This window comes from Molothrus ater, chromosome 29 (genome assembly GCF_012460135.2).
Source record: "Molothrus ater isolate BHLD 08-10-18 breed brown headed cowbird chromosome 29, BPBGC_Mater_1.1, whole genome shotgun sequence".
NCBI lineage: Eukaryota > Metazoa > Chordata > Aves > Passeriformes > Icteridae > Molothrus > Molothrus ater.
Genome location: NC_050506.2, coordinates 2,003,187 through 2,021,933, shown reverse-complemented (window position 1 = coordinate 2,021,933; position 18,747 = coordinate 2,003,187). Strand labels below are relative to the sequence as shown.

At 55.8% G+C, this 18,747-nt stretch overlaps 1 protein-coding gene across 1 annotated transcript in view; it reads left to right on the top strand.

Moving 5' to 3' along the window:
- Nucleotides 1-16,541: 16,541 nt before the first annotated feature.
- The window catches only part of LMNA (lamin A/C), a 28,571-nt gene continuing 26,365 nt past the window's right edge, over nt 16,542-18,747 (top strand). The window contains exon 1 of the mRNA XM_036397810.2: nt 16,542-16,990. Within this exon, the coding sequence (XP_036253703.1) occupies nt 16,641-16,990 (350 nt within the window). The 5' untranslated portion in view covers nt 16,542-16,640. The remainder of the gene's footprint in view (nt 16,991-18,747) is intronic.

Below are 18,747 nucleotides of genomic sequence, written 5' to 3'. Positions count from 1 at the left end.
TTATACACTAAAGGGGTTTCAACACTGAACCCATGCTTAAATTTGGCCTCTGACCCTGTGCCTTCAAGCCTCACTGCCAGAGTCACTCCTCCCAGGAGGGATGTGCCTCATGCACAGCTTCTGGGGTGTCATTTCATGGGGACTGTGCACACTGTCCTGCCCGTTGGGCCGTGTCCTTGTGACAGAAGCTTACAGCAGAGGAGCTGCAAGAGGCCAAGGTCAAGCTCAGCCAGGAGAGCTCTGTCAGGGCGTGTTCTGAGCCCCAGCCCTGCTCAGGGAGAGCCCATACCCAGTGATCACTCCAAAACAAGCTGGAACACTAATTGCTACCAGCCAGAACACAAGGCCCAGCACTGGAGAGCCCGTGGGGACCACGGCTCCATCTGCCCAACCTAAAGAGTCCCTGGAGGGCTGGAGCCAGACATGCTGTCACCTTATCCCGGTCCAGGCGGCCCCGAGGGCTGCTCCAGGAGCACACAAACATCCCCACAGCGGCGGGGTGCCCTGCCTCTGCCTCCTGCTGGCAGCTCCTCGCCAGCTCATTCACCCACTGCTTTCTGCGCTGTCAAATCCGTCGTGTTCGTGAAGGTTCCAAAAGCCAAATCCTCGACGCAGCAGCTCCTCAGCGGGGGTTTGGAAGCTGCAGCCTGGAGGAGGTGACAGCAGTGACACCCAGCACTCAGGGCACTTGCTGTAAAGCTCAAAGCACTCGCTCCAAGGCAGCACATCCCACCCCATTCCAGCTCACCCTGCTCTCCTGGCTTCTGTGGGGCTGGGAGAGGGGATTACCCAGCTCAGCCCTGCAAAGCAGCCCCCGGCAGCTTTTTTGGGGTCAAAAACGGGGCTGGCAGGTGGCTGGGACAAAGCCTGGTGTCACTGTCACCCCCCGTGCCAGCTCCCGGGGTTCGGGGGGTTCTGGCTGCCCTGATGTGGCTCGGGGGGTGCAGGGATGTCCAGATGGGACCCAGGGGCAGCGCGGTGGCACTGCGGGGACATCCTGCAGCCAAGCTCCGGCTGCACAAAAGCTGCCGAGCGAGCCCGCGCCTCCCCCTGCTCCTGGAGAAGTGAAGGAACACAAAAGAGAGGAGGCAGGAGGGCTGGGAGCGGTGGGAGAGAGAGAGGGAGGGAGGGAGGGAGAATCCCCCATGCCCGGAGCTAATCCCAGCTCCTCTAGGAGAGGGATCTCGAATAACAACCGTCCGTGGTCGAGGCCAGATGGATTTGATTTAATAACAAAGCAGGGGGGCTTGGGATCGTTTCGGAGCCTGGGCAAGCAGCAAAGAGCCGTCCCGGCGGTGCAAATCCGAGCGGGGGCTGCTTCCCAAAATGCCGGGATTGCCTCGGCTGTGGGGACACCCCGGAGCTCCCCCAGTCCCAGCCATGCATGGGGCACAGGGGCTCTGCGTTTGTCACACGCACACAGCCAGCAGGGAACGGGGAAGGGGATTGGGAGGCAATTCCCGAGGTTTCCACAGCCCCAGCTGGGGGGGTCTCACCCCTAAATGCTGCCCTGGGCTCAGACCCCTCTATGGAGCACAGGGCAGCTGTTGGTCCTGTTTTGGCAAGTCCAGGAGACCCCCAGTGCATCCCACAGTGGCTGAAGCCTCCCACTCCTTCATTTCAGCGTCTTGGAGGCAGGGAGGTGGCTCAGGACGGTGTCACCCTGCTGCCCTGGGCTCAGAGCCCTCTGTGGAGCACAGGGTAGCTGTTGGCTCTGTTTTAGCAAATCCAGGAGATCCCCAAGTGGCTGAAGCCTCCCACTCTTTATTTTCAGCGTCTTGGAGGCAGGGAGGTGGCTCAGGACAGTGTCACCCTGCCCCTGGGCCGTGCCAGAGGAGGAGGCTGTGGGGTCGGAGAGGGGGGACACTCAGGGCAGCAATGCTGATCCCAGGTGTTCCCCTGCTCCTGCCTCAAATTCCACCTTGCGTTTGCCCTGGAGAGGGTGGGTGAGCGCAGGGAGGAGTTTCCTGTGCATGGCAAGAATTCAGCATTTGGGCAAAGACCCTCCCCAAGCTGTCTGAGGCGCCTCCCGCCCTTTTGAGACACCTGAGGCCCTGTTCCTGACCCTGTTGTCAGGGGATGCAGTGGGCACCTCGGGCCATGCCTTGGAGCAGCACAGAGCCAGCACCAGCAGGTGGGTGCTGGCCACCATCTGGCTGAAGCAACACCAAAATCCCGCTATTCATTGCTGTCCCACCCCCTCGCGGTCCTCTGGGATGCTCCAAAGGCGACAGCCCCGTGACCGGCAGGCTTGTGGTGAGTGCAGCAGCACCTCGCTGCCGGGCCATCCCCACCCCACGTCTGCCAGTTGGTGCTGGGGCCAGTCAGCCTCCCTGGAGATCTTGTTTCTGGAAACCGGAGCAGCCCCGAGCAGCGGGAGGTGCCGCCGCCAGCCCGACACCTGCAGCAGCCCAGCCTGGCCCGCTCCATCCCCAGCGCCTGGCGCTCTGCCGCGGGAGCAACGCGATCCCGGCCAGGGGCAGGAGCAGGAGGGCTGATTCCTGCTCGGGGAGATGCCAGGGCAGTGCCCACAGGAGCAGGAGGGCTGATTTCTGCTCGGGGAGATGCCAGGGCAGTGCCCACAGCAGCAGGAGGGCTGATTTCTGCTCGGGGAGATGCCAGGGCTGTGCCCACAGGAGCAGGAGGGCTGATTTCTGCTCGGGGAGATGCCAGGGCAGTGCCCACAGGAGCAGGAGGGCTGATTTCTGCTCTGGGAGATGCCAGGGCTGTGCCCACAGGAGCAGGGAGATGCCAGGGCAGTGCCCACAGGAGCAGGAGGGCTGATTTCTGCTCGGGGAGATGCCAAGGCAGTGCCCACAGGAGCAGGAGGGCTGATTTCTGCTCTGGGAGATGCCAGGGCTGTGCCCACAGGAGCAGGAGGGCTGATTTCTGCTCGGGGAGATGCCAGGGCAGTGCCCACAGGAGCAGGGAGATGCCAGGGCAGTGCCCACAGGAGCAGGAGGGCTGATTCCTGCTCTGGGAGATGCCAGGGCTGTGCCCAAAGGAGCAGGAGGGCTGATTCCTGCTCGGGGAGATGCCAGGGCAGTGCCCACAGGAGCAGGAGGGCTGATTCCTGCTCGGGGAGATGCCAGGGCTGTGCCCACAGGAGCAGGGAGATGCCAGGGCTGTGCCCACAGCAGCAGGAGGGCTGATTTCTGCTCGGGGAGATGCCAGGGCAGTGCCCACAGGAGCAGGAGGGCTGATTTCTGCTCTGGGAGATGCCAGGGCAGTGCCCACAGGAGACGTGGTTGTTCATCAAGGGGATGTTACCCCCATGTTCCCCCCATGCTCCCCTGATGTTCCCTCCATGTTCCCCCAATGTTCCCGCAATGTCTCCCCCCATGTTCTCCCAATGTTCCCCCCAATATTCACCCCCTGTTCCCCCCAATGTGCCCCCCATGTTCCCCCCATTTTCCCTCATGTTCCCCCATGTTCCCCCCATGTTCTCCCCTGTTCCCCCAATTTTCCACCAAAGTTCCCCCGATGTTCCCTCAATGTTGCCCCCAATGTTCCCCCGACGTTCCACCAATGTTCCCCCCATGTTTCCCCGATGTTCCCCCCATGTTCCCCCCATGTTCCCCTGATGCTCCCCCCATGTTCCCCTGATGTTCCCCCCATGTTCCCCTGATGTTCCCCCATATTCCCTCGATGTTCCCCCCATGTTCCCCTGATGTTCCCCCATATTCCCTCGATGTTCCCCCCATGTTCCCCCCATGTTCCCCCCATATTCCCTCGATGTTCCCCCCATGTTCCCCCCATATTCCCCCCATGTTCCCCCCATGTTCCCCCCAGTGTTCCCCCACTCAGGGTGTTCAGTGCCTCAGGGACAAGGGCCAAGTGCAGCCAGCAGCGCAGACCCCGATGAGGGATGGCTTCTCCCCTCATGCCTTTAGGAATCCTCCAGCCTAGAATGGGAGCTTGGGAGCATTTCCTCCCAACTCTGCTGTTCCCTAATGAGAAGCAGTCACTCGGCCTTGGCGCCGTGCCTGTAAAAATGAAAATGTGCTTGTGCCTTCGGTGCCACGTGCTCTGCGGCCAGAGCAGGGGGTCTGTGCCAGGGGGTGGCACGGGACAACGAGGAGGTGGCACGGGACAATGAGGAGGTGGCACAGGACAATGAGGGGGGACACGGGACAACGAGGGGTGGCACAGGACAACGAGGGGTGGCACAGGACAACGAGGGGGTGGCACAGGACAGCAAGGAGGTGGCACAGGACAGTGAGGAGGAGGTGGCACAGGACGGCGAGGGGGGACATGGGACAGCGAGGAGGTGGCACGGGACAGCGAGGGGGTGGCACAGGACAACGAGGGGGTGGCACAGGACAGTGAGGAGGTGGCACGGGACAGTGAGGGGGGACACGGGACAGTGAGGAGGTGGCACGGGACAGTGAGGGGGTGGCACAGGACAGCGAGGGAGTGGCACGGGACAGCGAGGGAGTGGCACAGGACAGCAAGAGGGTGGCACGGGACAGCAAGAGGGTGGCACAGGACAACGAGGGGGTGGCACAGGACAGTGAGGGGGGACACGGGACAGTGAGGGAGTGGCACAGGACAGCGAGGGAGTGGCACAGGACAGTGAGGGGGGACACGGGACAGTGAGGAGGTGGCACGGGACAGCGAGGGGGTGGCACGGGACAGCAAGGGGGCGTCACCCCCGCGCTGCTGGGAGCCTCCAGGCTCTGCACGGCGGCCGGACGGTGACCGCGCCGCTCCGAGCCTCCAGGCTGGCACTTGGCAGAGCCGAGTGACGCCTCTGTCCCCAGCTCCAGCCCCTTCGGGGACACGGGGTGAGGCTCCCCGTGAGGGGTGAGGCTCCGCCGTGGGCAGCGCTGTCCCGGGGTCGGGCTCCCCGCTCGGTACTGCGGGGATCAGACACGAGATGGAGCTGCCGATCCCTCCTGTGCCCTGCCGGGCTCGGGATGTGCTCGGCCGAGCCTTGGTCCCGGCCGGGCGGGCCACGGAGTGACCTTGGCATCACCTCCGGGGCTGGAGGCTCCCCTCGGGGGGTGCGGGAAGGGGCTGGGGGTGTTGAGGTGTTGTGGGGGTTTCCAGGACGAGGTGAGAGATGAGAATTGATTCCAAGTTTTCAGAAGGCTGATTATATTATATTATATTATATTATATTATATTATATTATATTATATTACATTATATTATATTACATTATATTACATTATATCGTATTATATCATATTATATCACATCACATCATATCATATCATAATATAATATACAATAAATATTATATTATATTATATTATATTATATTATATTATATTATATTATATTATATTATATTATATTATATTATATTAATTATATTAATTATATTATATTATATTATATTATATTATATTATATTATATTATATTATATTATATTATATTATTATCATATATCATATATCATATATCATATATCCTATCATATTATAAGAAATTATATACTAAAACTATACTAAAGAAAGAGAAAGGAGACATCAGAAGGCTAGACAAGAATGATAATAAAAACCCATGACTGACCAGAGAGTCCAACTCAGGTGGACTGGGATTGGTCATTGAGTAAAAAACAATTCACATGGAATTAATCAAAAAATGCACCTGTTGGTAAGCAACTTCTAAACTACATTTTAAGTAATCAGGTAATTATTATGATGCTGAATTATCATGAATACATTAATAATTATCATTAATAATGCGTTGCCTTATTTGCATTGTGGTAATTTCCAGCATCCTCATAGGAGAGCAGGTCTTGGCTTTGCAAGGAGCCACTCATGGAAGTCCTACAGAGAGGACAGAGATACCATGGGACCTGCTGGTCACCAACACAGGTGAGCTCAGCAGCAGCATCAAGATTGGAGGCTGCAGGGACCACACACCAGCGGAGTTCACAGCCCTGGGGGATGTGGGACAGGCAAAGATTAGGACAGGACCCTGAATTTTAGGAAAGCAAACTGCAAGCTGGTCACTGGGACCCCTAAGAAACTGTCCTGAGGGACAAGAGTTAGCTGCTCTTCAAGGACTCTTTCCATAGAGTGCAAAAACTCTCAATCCACATGAGAAAGAAATCAGGAAAGGAAGAGAAGAGACTGGCATGGCTGGGGGGAGACCTGCTGATCCACTGGAAGGGCAAGAAGGAAATGGACTGGCAGGGGGAGCAGGGACCACGCAAAGAGCACAAATGGCAATGGATTTACTCTTTTTTTTAAAGAGTAATTTTTTTTTACAATTTTACAAAAAATTTTACAAAAATTTTTTTTTACAATTTTACAAAAAATACAAATTTTTTTTTTTAAATTTGGCTTTTTGGATCACTGAATGTGGTAAATACTCTTGTTTTAAAAGAGTAGGTTTAGTTTAGATATTAGGAAGAAATTCTTCCCTGTGAGGGTGCTGAGGCAGCAGTACAGGGTGCCCAGAGAAGCTGTGGCTGCCCCATCCCTGGAAGTGCTCAGGGTTGGGCAGGGCTTGGAGCAAGCTGCTCCAGTGGCACAAAGGTGGAAGGAGATGGGCTTTAAGGCTCCTTCTACCCCAATCAGCCTGTGATTCTGAGATTCTGTATGCTTGAAGAGACAATCTCTGTGCAGACAAAGCCCCAGGTGCTAAGAGAGTCATGGAAGAAGGGGAAAATGGCAGAATGTGCTGAACCCAGACTGGCAAATGGAGGCATGGAGCTCTGCATCGTTGACAGATGAGCTCTGAGGACCCCACAGCTCACTGGAGGGTGGAGGGGATGCTTCAGCACTTGTGCTGGGCACTGCAGACCAGGCAGATCTGAGCATCCAGTGAGTGGGGCCAGGCTTTGCACAGAGAAGGGCAGAAGGTAGAAATGGATGCAGTGGAAAGAGAAACTCACCTCCAGCATGGAGCAGGAGGGCAGTTTGGTGCTCTCTGTCTTTGTCGTTGGAGCCAAGGGTGTTTTCTGATTGTCCATGAGTCATTCCCAGTGGGATCTGTCCTGCAGCCCTCCTTGTACACTGGTTCCTGGGGCTGGTGTGTGTCACAGCACCCTCTGCCTCTGCTGCCACAGCCTCCATCCCACTGCTCCCTGCAGCACTTGGGCTCTCCAGCCAGCACAATCCCCTTTCCTGGTACCACAAGCTCCATCCTGCCCAGTCCAACCCCACCCTGTGGTCTCAGCTCTACCCTCAAACCACAGCAGGGATCCCCCGGGTTCCCCATCCCAAACCCTCCTGAAAGAGTGGCTGAACCACAGGGCTCAGAGATCCCAGCCCACAGCCACGGGGCCCTTGGCAACAGGCAAACAAACAGCTCCTTACTGCCTTCGTCACAGCCTGGTGATTCATGGTGGGGCTTGGCCACTGGGCCTCTCCTGCCTGGGACAAACTGGCATAGAGAACCTTTTTATCATGGTTTTCCTTTGATGTTAATCTGCTCACTTCCAGCCTCTGCTGCCTTTTATATCCAAACCCCATTAGGGGAACCCTGCTGTTTGGGGGGTGCTGCAGGAGCAGCTCCAAGGGGCAGCACAGCTGAGCTGCTCTGGCTCTGTCCCGTGCTGCCAGACCCGGATTCCCCCTGCAAATCACAAATCAGGGTCTCCCCGGGGACATTTTGGGGCTCCAGGCCCTTCCCCAGAGCCAACACACAGAGCTTTGTTTTGTTCACCCTGCTTTGGGAAAAGATTTCTACCTCCCAGCCCCAGGGCTGTTCTACCTGTGCAGGGCTGACAGAGAGTCCCACACCCCCTCTGCACCATGCTCTGATTCCACCTTTGTGCAGCCTCCTGCTCTAACTCAAACAACTGAGCCCAGTTTCGTTTTCTCCTTTCATCCGAGGGACTCTCCCACCACTTAGGTTCAGTACTATTTTGAGTACAATTTTTTTTTTTTTTTTAAATTTGGCTTTTTGGATCACTGAATGTGGTAAAGCCAACCAGTCACACCACGCTGCCCTCCACCCCAGCGGCAGCACTGAGCAGGCCAGGAGGGAGAAGAGCAGTGAACAGCAGAAAACAGAAGGGACTGGGGATGGAAAGGGATGGAAGTGGCTGTGGACACACCTGGCAGGGTTTGCCCTGTGCAGCTTTTCCTGCTGATGGAATTATGGGCAGCAAATCTCCAGGAAATACAGTGTGGAGAGGGGGAAAGATGCTCAGCAGCCTCATGGCCCTGGGCTGGTGTCCATCGTTGCCCTGAGCTGGTGTCCATCATTGCCCTGGGTTGATGTCCATCCATCAGGGCTTGGGCTGGTGTCCATCAGTGCCCTGGGCTGGTGTCCATCCATCATTGCTCTGAGCTGGTGTCCATCAATGCCCTGGGCTGGTGTCCATCCATCAGGGCTTGGGCTGGTGTCCATCAGTGCCCTGGGCTGGTGTCCATCCATCAGGGCTTGGGCTGGTGCTGGTGTCCATCAGGGTGCTGGATTGGTGTCCATCCATGAGTGCCCTGGGCTGGTGTCCATCAATGCCCTGGGCTGGTGTCTATCAGTGCCCTAGGATGGTGTCCATCCATCCATCCATCCATCTATCCATCCATCCATCCATCCATCCATCCATCCATCCATCCATCCATCCATCCATCCATCCATCCACCCATCCATCCATCCATCCATCCATCCATCCATCCATCCATCCATCCATCCATCCATCCATCCATCCATCCATCCATCCCCAGGCTGCCCAGGGAATGGTCAGGCTCCAAGGCTGCCAGAGCTCCAGGAGTGTTTGGACACTGCTCCCAGGCACAAATCCACATTGACTGCAGGAAGAAACCTCCTCAAATCACATCCCTGTCCTGGCATCCCCAAACCTCCACAAATCACATCCCTGTCCTGGCATCCCCAACCTCCTCAAATCACATCCCTGTCCTGGCATCCCCAACCTCCTCAAATCACATCCCTGTCCTGGCATCCCCAACCTCCTCAAATCACATCCCTGTCCTGGCATCCCCTGCCACAGGGCCACGGGACTGCCTGGGGGCTCCAGGGCGGGTTCCAGCTCATCCCAGCCTGGGAGAATCCCAAGGGACATCCCATCCCTGCCTGGCAATCTCCTGAGGGACATCCCTGCTTTGGAGCTTTTCTAGCAGAAGCTGTGGGAGGGGGCAGGAGTCACCCCAGGCAGCTCTGCCGGGTTCTTTGTGAAGCCCCTGGTCCCTGCTCTGCCTCAGGGCACTGTGTGCCCACAGAGAGCACCAGCTGCTGCACCAACCAGCTCTCTCCAAGGCTGACATGACTCTGCTGCTGCAGTGTGGGAAGCAAAGATTCATTTCCAGCTGTGCTGAGAGTCCCCTAATTTACCCCAGGTGTCTGGGCAAAGCTCAAAGGGATTTTTTAACTCCTTTGAGTCCCCCCTCAGGATTGATCCCATCAGTCCCTGCAGGTTTGGGGGCTGTTCCAAACTGGCATTTAATGGGGCACATCCCAGGCTGGTGCTGTGTGTGTGAGCCTCCATCCCTGTGCCCCACACTGGCCTGGTCTTGTGCCAGCCCATTGTCTTTTGGCTTTTCCTGCAGCCACCAAGCTCACAACTTTGGGAGAGCTGGGCATGAGAACGTGAGCCTGACACAACCCTGCAGGGCTGGGAGGTGTGGGAGCAGGAAAATGGGACTGGGGGCTGTGGGGAGCAGGAAAATGGGGCTGGGGGATGTGGGGAGCAGGAAAATGGGGCTGGGGGATGTGTGGAGCAGGAAACTGGGGCTGGGGGCTGTGGGAGAAGGAAACTGGGGCTGGGGGCTGTGGGGAGCAGGAAAATGGGGTTGGGGGATGTGGGGAGCAGGAAAATGGGGCTGGGGGCTGTGGGGAGCAGGAAAATGGGGTTGGGGGATGTGGGGAGCAGGAAAATGGGGCTGGGAAATGTGGGGAGCAGGAAACTGGGGCTGGGGGATGTGGGGAGCAGGAAACTGGGGCTGGGGGATGTGGGGAGCAGGAAAATGGGGCTGGGGGCTTTGGGAGCAGGAAACTGGCTTGTTTGGGACCCCATATTCAGAACCACTTCCTTCAGTGAAATGGGATATTTCGAGCAGATGTTTGTGTGGTCCACTGACTTTGTGGAAAAGAGGCTGATCCTGCTTGGGAGAAGGAGCAGCAAAGCTGGAAAGGTGGGAGGGCTCAGCACCTCATCCCTGATCCCCCATGTGCTTAACCCCTGAACTGAACAACGAAGCCACAAAGCAGCACACATGAAAACAGCTTTTCCTTTAAAGCCCTGCCCTTGGGAGGGCTCTGGGAAGCCCTGAGATGCATTTTCCATTGGGTCACCCCTTGCCACTTGGCAGTCTGACCACAGCACCCGTGCTCAGGGTTTGGGAGGGTCTGGGAGAGCTTGGAGCAGGCTGCACAGCCCAGAGTGCCCTCCCCTCTGTGCCTGCCAGTGTGGCTGGGCTTCCATCCTTGCTCCCATGGGTCTCTCCTAAAGAGAGGTTCAGACACTGGCTCATGGGCATGGCTTTTCTCCTGAAAGTGAAGCATGGGGATGAGGGGGGACATGGGCACCTCCACAGCCACCTGCCCCAGCATGGGCAGACAGAGCTGTTCCCATCTCAGGATCTCCAGCAGAGCAGAGGGGACTTGTTCCAGTGTCCCCAAGGGACATGGCAGGGACACTGTGGGCCTCATATTCCCCTTTGGCCTGTCTGTCCATCTGCTCTGCCTGTCCTGGGGCAGTTTGCTGGTGCTGCTGGGTCTCAGATTGTCCTGGGTGGAGGGGCAGGGCCCAAGCCAGAGAGTTTTGGTGGCTGCTCCTCTTCCCCCTGTTGGGTATCAGAACAGAACCAGCAGCACTGCCCTGGCTGCTGCACGCTGCCAGTCGCAGCTCCTCAATAAATACAACTGGTAAATCTATTAATTTTACAGCTCTAATTGATGTATTGCTGTAATTACCTTTTATAACAAGGCAATTAAACCCTATTAAAGATTATTAGCTAATTAAAACTCCTCTGTGCACACACCCCAAGCCCCTTATGTGCACAGATTGTTGGATGGGGGGAACTGGAAGCCCTTTGCAGCTGGGTCTCGAGGTCAGCCTGATGGGTCAGGATGCTGATGGGGAGATCATGGAATCATAGGCTTGTTTGGATTTAAAGGGACCTTAAAGCTCATCTCATCCCACCCCTGCCATAGGCAGGGACACTTTCCACTATCCCAGGTTGCTCCAAGTCCTGTCCAGCCTGGCCTTGGACACTTCCCAGGATCCAGGGGCATCCACAGCTTCTGTGGGTAACCTGTGCTGATGCTTCACCACACTCACAGGGAACAATTTCTTCCCACCATCTCCTGCTTTTAAACCTTCTCTTTTTCAATTTAAAGCCATTCAGTCTTCCCCATGTGCCATTCCTGCCTGTACCACCACCTGTCTCTTCATTCTGGGTGTGTCACCCAGCCAGGGCTATAAGGGATCAGGATTGCTGCCTGCATCCAACCCAGGAATTTTCCACTTTCTGGGATCAGATGGGAAGAAATGTGGAGGCTGGGATCTTCTCCTCCTGGTAGTGGGGCAGATGGGGGTGTAGGGCTAAGGATGGGCCCTAAGGATGGGTTGAAAGGGGGAAAGCCCCACTTGGAGATGGGATTTGTCTGCCCTGGAAAGGAGAAATTGCCCTGTGCTGGGAGCAGGATTGAGGGGAATGCATTGACTGAGGAGAGAACTTGGAAGGTGTCTGGGAGACAGGGGTGGCTCAGCCCTGCAAAAGCAGGTGCCAAAAAGCTGTGCAGTCTAAAAAGTGAACCCCAAAGATCCTGAAAAGCCATCAGCAAAGCAGCCCCCAGGGGTGTCCCCAGGGACACTGCCTGACCCCATGGCTCATCCCTTCCTGTGCCCCTCCAGTGGAGCAGCCAGGGAGGGAGGGTGTGCCTGGAGCTGCAGCTCCTCTTGTCCTCCCAAACCCAAACACTGCCCTTACATTGTTTGCATCACAGAATTGTATCAATCACAGGCCCAAAACTGGGCTGGTTTTGGAGGCTAGAGAGCCAGAAATGTGTTGAAATTCCAGGGATTTGGTTGCTTTCTGCCTTCTGAGTCATGTGAGTCAGATGCAGCCTCTGCTGAGGGCTTCTCCTCAAGCCACAGCTCCTGTCCCTCACTGTCCATTATTCTGCTGCATGTTCTGCACCCCAAGTTCCTCAATGCCCACAGAACCTGGAGAAATCAATGTAGTGGATCCTGGAGAAATTCACTCTGGTGGATAATGGAGAAATCCACACTGGTGGATAATGGAGAAATCCACTCTGGTGGATAATGGAGAAATCCACTCTGGTGGATAATGGAGAAATCCACGTTGGTGGATCCTGGAGAAATCCACTCTGGTGGATAATGGAGAAATCCACACTGGTGGATAATGGAGAAATCCACTCTGGTGGATAATGGAGAAATCCACGTTGGTGGATCCTGGAGAAATCCACTCTGGTGGGTTGAAGCACAGCGCTGTGCCGGAGCTGTGGAGCACAGCCAGCCCTCCTGGCTCATCTGTTTTGAGTTCAGCTTTCCTGCCTTGCTCAGGAGCCAGTGACCAGCTCAGGGCTGTGTTAACTCCCTGTCCCTGGGGGTTGCTGGGGAAAGGCAGCAACATCTCCATGTCCAGGAGAAGGGGCTTGGTGTGACCGTGTTCACAGGGGTCTGAGGATGAGGGAAGAGAGGAGGATCTGACTCCATGTTTCACAAGGCTTGATTTATTATTTTATCATATATATTATATTAAAACTATACTAAAAGAATAGAAGAAAGGATTTCATCAGAAGGCTGGCTAAGAATAGAATACCAAAGAATGATAACAAAGGTTTGTGTGTCGGACAGAGTCCAAGCCAGCTGGGCTGTGATTGGCCATTAATTAGAAACAACCACATGAGACCAATCCCAGATCCACCTGTTGCATTCCACAGCAGCAGATAACCATTGTTTACATGTTGTTCCTGAGGCCTCTCAGCTTCTCAGGAGGAGAAATCCTCAGGAAAGGATTTTTCATAAAAGATGCCTGTGACAGGTTTGCAGAGGAGCAGTGTGGGGACAGCCCTGTCCCCCCTGTCCCAGGAGCAACTGCTGCAAAGGAGCTGAAGTCTGACCCTCCCTGGGGGCTTTTCACTCCGGGCTGCCAAGAACCCCTCGGGCTCTGGAGCAAGCAGGCTCCCCCAGGTACCCCTCGATGCCCGAGGGACCCCTCAGGTTTGATGCCCCGGGCAGGGAAGGGTGGGATGCTGAGCCGGGGGGTCCCATTCACCGCAGGGGCTTTGCAGGGAGCACGAGGTGCCAGATCAGCGACAGGCTGTGCCAGTGACCCTTAGCTGTGATTTCCAGCTGTTGCCCAAGCCGGTCCCTTCCCGCCTTTACCCTGGATGCCGTTTCCCTCGTTCAGCCCCGCCGTTGGTGACCCTGGCCGCGCTCCAAGGTCTGTGTCCTGGAGCGTGGATGCCCTGGAGGCAGGCGGGCACCTCCTGCTGAGAGAGCACCCTGGGGCCAAACGGCCTTTGGATTTCCCTCCTTCCCACCAGGGATTTGAAAGAAAACAGCGCGGAGCCCGCCCTCCGGTCCGCTCTGACCGCGGGGCACCATCCACCGTCCCTGGGCACCATCCCTGCTGTGAAAAACGCCAATCGCTTGTTTTTTAAAATTTTAAAAGTTTAATGGTAATAAAAATGTTATTAAAATAGTTCTAAAAATAGTAGTAAAATTATATTATTAAAATAGATTATAAATATATTACAAATATATATAAATTCTATTACATTATAAATATATTTTGCATTATAAATATATTCTATATTATAAATAAGTATATATTATGAATAATTATATATTATAAATATTATTAAATAGAATAAATATTATTAAAACATTATAAATATATTACAAACATAATATATAAAAATTATATTATGAATATATATTATAGATAATTATATATTATAAATATTATTATATATTATAAATATTATTAAAACATATATATATTACAAACATAATATATAAATTCTATTATATTATAAATATATACTATATATTATAAATAAATATATTAAAATATAAAAATAGTAATACAATTAGAGTCATAATAACTTGGACAATTAGAATTAGGACAATATGAGACAATAGAGACAAAGAACATTTTTTGTAACCTAAAACTCTATTTAACACAATACTTAAGAGAATTAATACAGCATTACTTTCTGACACAACACATTTAATATTCATTTTAATTTTTGCAAAAAGCCAATCATAAAATTCATGAATTCATGCATTTTTCACACCTGCCCCATGTGACACGCACGGAAGGAGCTGTGCCCGTGCGAGGGGGAAGCAAGGAAGGAAAGGCATCCCGGGACAGGCAAGGAGGCAGGAAAGGAGGAATTTGTGTGGAACTGAGCAGAGGAATGGCGTGAAGGAGAGCAGAACCCCCCTGGAGACGCAGGGAGATCAGTGCTGAGCGAAACAAACGCTGAGCAGGGGGTGGCACAGTAATGCCTCCGGCACTCGGGGGGCTTCTCCGGCACCGAGGGTTACCCTGCGAGCCAGGCTGGGGACGGGGCTGCAGCGAGGCCGGGGGAGGGGGAAGGAGGGGGAATCCCGACCTTCAACCCCTCCCCATGGCAGTGCCAGGAGGGCTGACCCGAATATTACCCCCCCTTTTCCCCTTTTCCCCTTTTCCCTCCCGACTTTGACGTGGCGCTGGGGCAGATCCGACGCATGGAACTGCTGCTTTCTCAAAGTTTGACCCTGGATTATTACCGGCCCCTTTCCCCAGCATGGAGCTGTTCCTTTCTCAAAGTTTGACCCTGGATTATTACCGGCCCCTTTCCCCAGCATGGAGCTGTTCCTTTCTCAAAGTCTGACCCTGGATTATTACCGGCTCCTTCCCCCAGCATGGAACTGCTGCTTTCTCAAAGTTTGACCCTGGATTGTCGCCGGCTCCTTCCCCCAGCATGGAGCTGTTGCTTTCTCAAAGTTTGACCCTGGATTATTACCGGCTCCTTTCCCCAGCATGGAGCTGTTGCTTTCTCAAAGTCTGACCCTGGATTATTACCGGCTCCTTCCCCCAGCCCTTTCCCCACCGGCTGCCAGCGGGTTAATCTTTGCCGGGCAGCGCACACGCGTGTTTGCCGTGTGTGCCCCGCGTGTTTGCGTGTGTTGCTCCGTTGCTGTGTGAGTCATTCTCAGCCCGCCCGGGGCTCTGCTGCCCTCCCTGAGCTGAAAAGCAAATTGAGCTTGGATTGCGGCGGGGACGGGAGGAGCCGCGGCTCCGGGGGCGGCTCGGGCTGGCGGTGCCCTTGACCTTGGACCCCTCTGCTCGCGGGGAATGGCTGGGGGAGGTTGTGCTTTAGGGTGCTCCGGCTCTTGCCAGTGTCCCCAGCTTCAAGGTGCAGCTGCTTTCCCGTTTTTCCTCGCCACAGAGCCCAGTTTTCCAAGCAGGAGGAAGCTGGATCTCCCCTGGACCCCCGCCCACCTCCCCTCATTTCTAGGGTGTAAAAGGGTTGATTTTCCGTTCCCATTCCTCACACACGTTGGCTCCACACACAACACACAACACACAAGGCAGCTGCCTTCACATTTTTCCTTGCTGCAGAGCCAAATTTTCCAAGCAGGAGGAAGCTGGATCTCCCCTGGACCCCCGCCCACCTCCCCTCATTTCTAGGGTGCAAAAGAGTTGATTTTCCGTTCCCATTCCTCACACGCGGGAGGGTTTGGCTCCACAGCACAAGGCAGGGAGGGGGATGACGTCCCAGGAGGGGCCGTCCTCTCTCTGGCAGCCCTGGGAGTGCCGGGAAGCATCTGGCAGATCTGGAAATCACGAGCTGCCCGAGTCTCAGCAGAGCTTCGAGGGAGACAGAGCATCCCCCACATCTGCTGGGAGGACTGGGAATCACCCCTGCTGGGAGCTGGAGATACTGGGAGGGGGATTGAGTGGGACTGGAGAGGGCTGGGAGGCAGAAGAACAGGAAACAGGGAATTGGGGCGCTCAGAAGTTGTGGAGCTACAAGCTGGCACAGCTGGCACTGAGGAGAGCTGGGAAATGAGGAATGCCAGTGCTGAGAGAAGTGGGCAAAACCAGTGCAGGGAAGTGGGTAGGTGGGTGGGGGCACTGTGGTGCCCCAGAGCTCTTTGTGTGGGATACCTCAGGATTCAGGGAACCCAGAGCAGGATGTTTCAGGGCTGTATTTGTGTCCCTGGCCCCCAGAGTTCCAGGTACCCCCGGATCCTGAATTCGGGGTGTGCCAGGACCCCCCTCCCACACCCTGGGGTCAGCTGCTGAGATGCTGCCTGCCCTGTCCAGTAGGACTGCAATGTCCTGGGGGTGCCCGGCTTCACCTCCTCACTGCAGCCCCTCTCAAGGTGCCCTTTTCCCTGGCCAAGTCCCCCCAGTCTGCAATCCAGCCTCTGTCGGGGGAATCTCTCTAGAAAGGCGTGTGGAAGGGGGTTTCCCCGGACCGTGTCCCCTCCCAAGGCCCCTTTACCCAGGAATATTTTCCCAGCCTTTCCTAAGGAAGGGCTGGGACCGATGCGAGTTGTCTCCACCCAGGTTTTGGATAACTCCACCCGCCGCCGCCTCTCAGCTCCTCCTCCCAGTGAACAGCCCAGCTGGGATATAAGCGAGTCACTCAGCCGGCGGGGAGCTGCCGCGACAGCTGGGCGGGTGGCGTGGGACATCGCGCCGTGACCTGAGCCGTGCCCTTCGCCTCCACTCCGGACCCCCAATGGCGACACCTTCGCAAAAAAGGAGCACCCGCAGCGGGGCTTCGGGGACCCCCTTGTCCCCCACCCGCATCACCCGGCTGCAGGAGAAGGAGGATCTGCAGGAGCTCAATGATCGCTTGGCCGTGTACATCGACAAGGTGCGCTCGCTGGAGCTGGAGAACGCCGGCCTGAGGCTCCGCATCACCGAGTCCGAGGAGGTGGTGAGCCGCGAGGTGTCGGGCATCAAGGCTGCCTACGAGTCGGAGCTGGCGGATGCCCGCAAGACCTTGGATTCGGTGGCCAAGGAGAGAGCTCGGCTGCAGCTGGAGCTCAGCAAAGTGCGGGAGGAGCACAAGGAGCTGAAAGCCCGGTGAGTGCCCTGGGGATGGCGGCTGCTGCCGTCATGCTTGGCAGGGAGCCGGGAGGGAGGAAGGAGTGACCGGGAGAGAGGAAAAACCCGTGGCCTGGCCGGGGTTGGGGTGTCTGTGGTAGGGACCATAAGAGGAGAGAAGCTCTCTCGTCATCCCTGCTCTCCTTCCAAGCGCCATCTTTGGCCGGGATGCCCTTGGAGCGGGGATTTGGGAGCAGAGCTGGGCTCGCTTGGGGCAGGGGCTGAGCAGACGCGCTCTGGGCCCCCGGTAGGGTCTGTGTTATGCGGGCTACAAGCGCCGGGCTGGCGGCCCCTCTGCCTTCGTCATGCTGGAGCTATTCCTAAACACGCTCCGGCACAGCCCGGGAAGCGGTGCCAGCCAGCTGGCTCTGTCCTGCCTACGGATTTCGCCTGCTCGTCCTATTTTCCTTTGCTGTCTTTGGCACCGGTTAAAGAACCTGCTCCAGGTTTTTGTTTGCCTTAACCCTCCCTGTGCCAAGCTGCTCCCACCCTGTGGGGTCCCTGGTTTTGGGGGGAAGAAATATGCGGGCAGCGCTCGTGTCCCCCTCCCAGCAGCTGTCACCGGGTGATGTTGAGGCTCCCGTTGAGGCTCGAATTCCTCCGGGCTCGTTTCTTTCCCTCCCTGCCGGCAGAAATGCCCCCCTCGTGGACCCCTCCCTGCTGCCACCGGGTGCCCCTGCCCTCCTCGGGGCTGTCCCCGGTTACCGGCACAGGTCCCCTGAGGACACGGGGCTCCCTGGCCAATGTCGCTGCTGGCCAAGCAGAGGCTGGCGCTGGGTTTCCCCCGGGCTCTGCCAGCCCGTGCAGAGTCGGGACATGTCCCTGTGGCGCTCAGTTCCCCGAGTGCCGCTCCTTTCCGTCATCACCTTTGGCTCGCAGCCGCCTTCGGGCTGGGCAGTGGCGGGACAGCCCCCTCTTATTCCGACTGATCTTTTGCCTCTTATTCTGGACTCCTCGTTTCGAGCCTGTACCAAATGAGGCTAAAATTAACTTCCTTAGCAGATGACATAAATATTCTACCTGGGAGGGAGGGAGGGAGGGACTGTGCTGCCTGTTGGAGCCGTGTGCGTTTATATTTAGCTTTCTATTTCCCGTGCGCCGCTGCAGCTTCGTCCTCGGATAAAGGCGGTTTGCAGATCCCTGTTCCCGGATCTCGAGGATCCGGATGCTGCTGAGAGGAGGAGCTGAGCTGTCTAAAAGGCTTTTTTTCTGCCTTATGCAAACCCAGAACTATCTTGGCCACGATCTTTCGAGGGCTGGAAAAAATGCCCGGCCCGCAGCCTCGGCTGGAGGGGGAGCTGAGAGCTGGAGCTGGGAAACGGCTGTGGAATTTTTCCCTGCGCTCCGGGAGCTGCTGTGCTTGAAAGACTGTGCCCCTGAAAGAGTGCTGTGACTCGTGGGGGTTCCCGGAGAGCAGCTTGTGCTCGAGCAATGGGTTTCGGTGGGTTTGGGAGAGCAGCAGGGGCGCGGGCTCGGGGGGCCAGGGGTGTTTCCAGGGCTGTTTCTGTGTTGAGTCATCTCTGAGTCACGGCGCGATGGAAGAGCGGAGATGCGGGGGAAGCCGCTGCTGTTCATTCCTGCCTCTGCTTTGTCCTGTCTTCTTAGGACGCGGTGTGAGGGCTGCTCTCCAACCCCAAAACCCTTACAAGGAGGCTGCAGCTCATCTTGTGTCCCAGGGCACCTGCCCGGTGTGCCGGGGCTGCTCAGAGAGCAGCACAATCGGCTGCTGAGCTGCG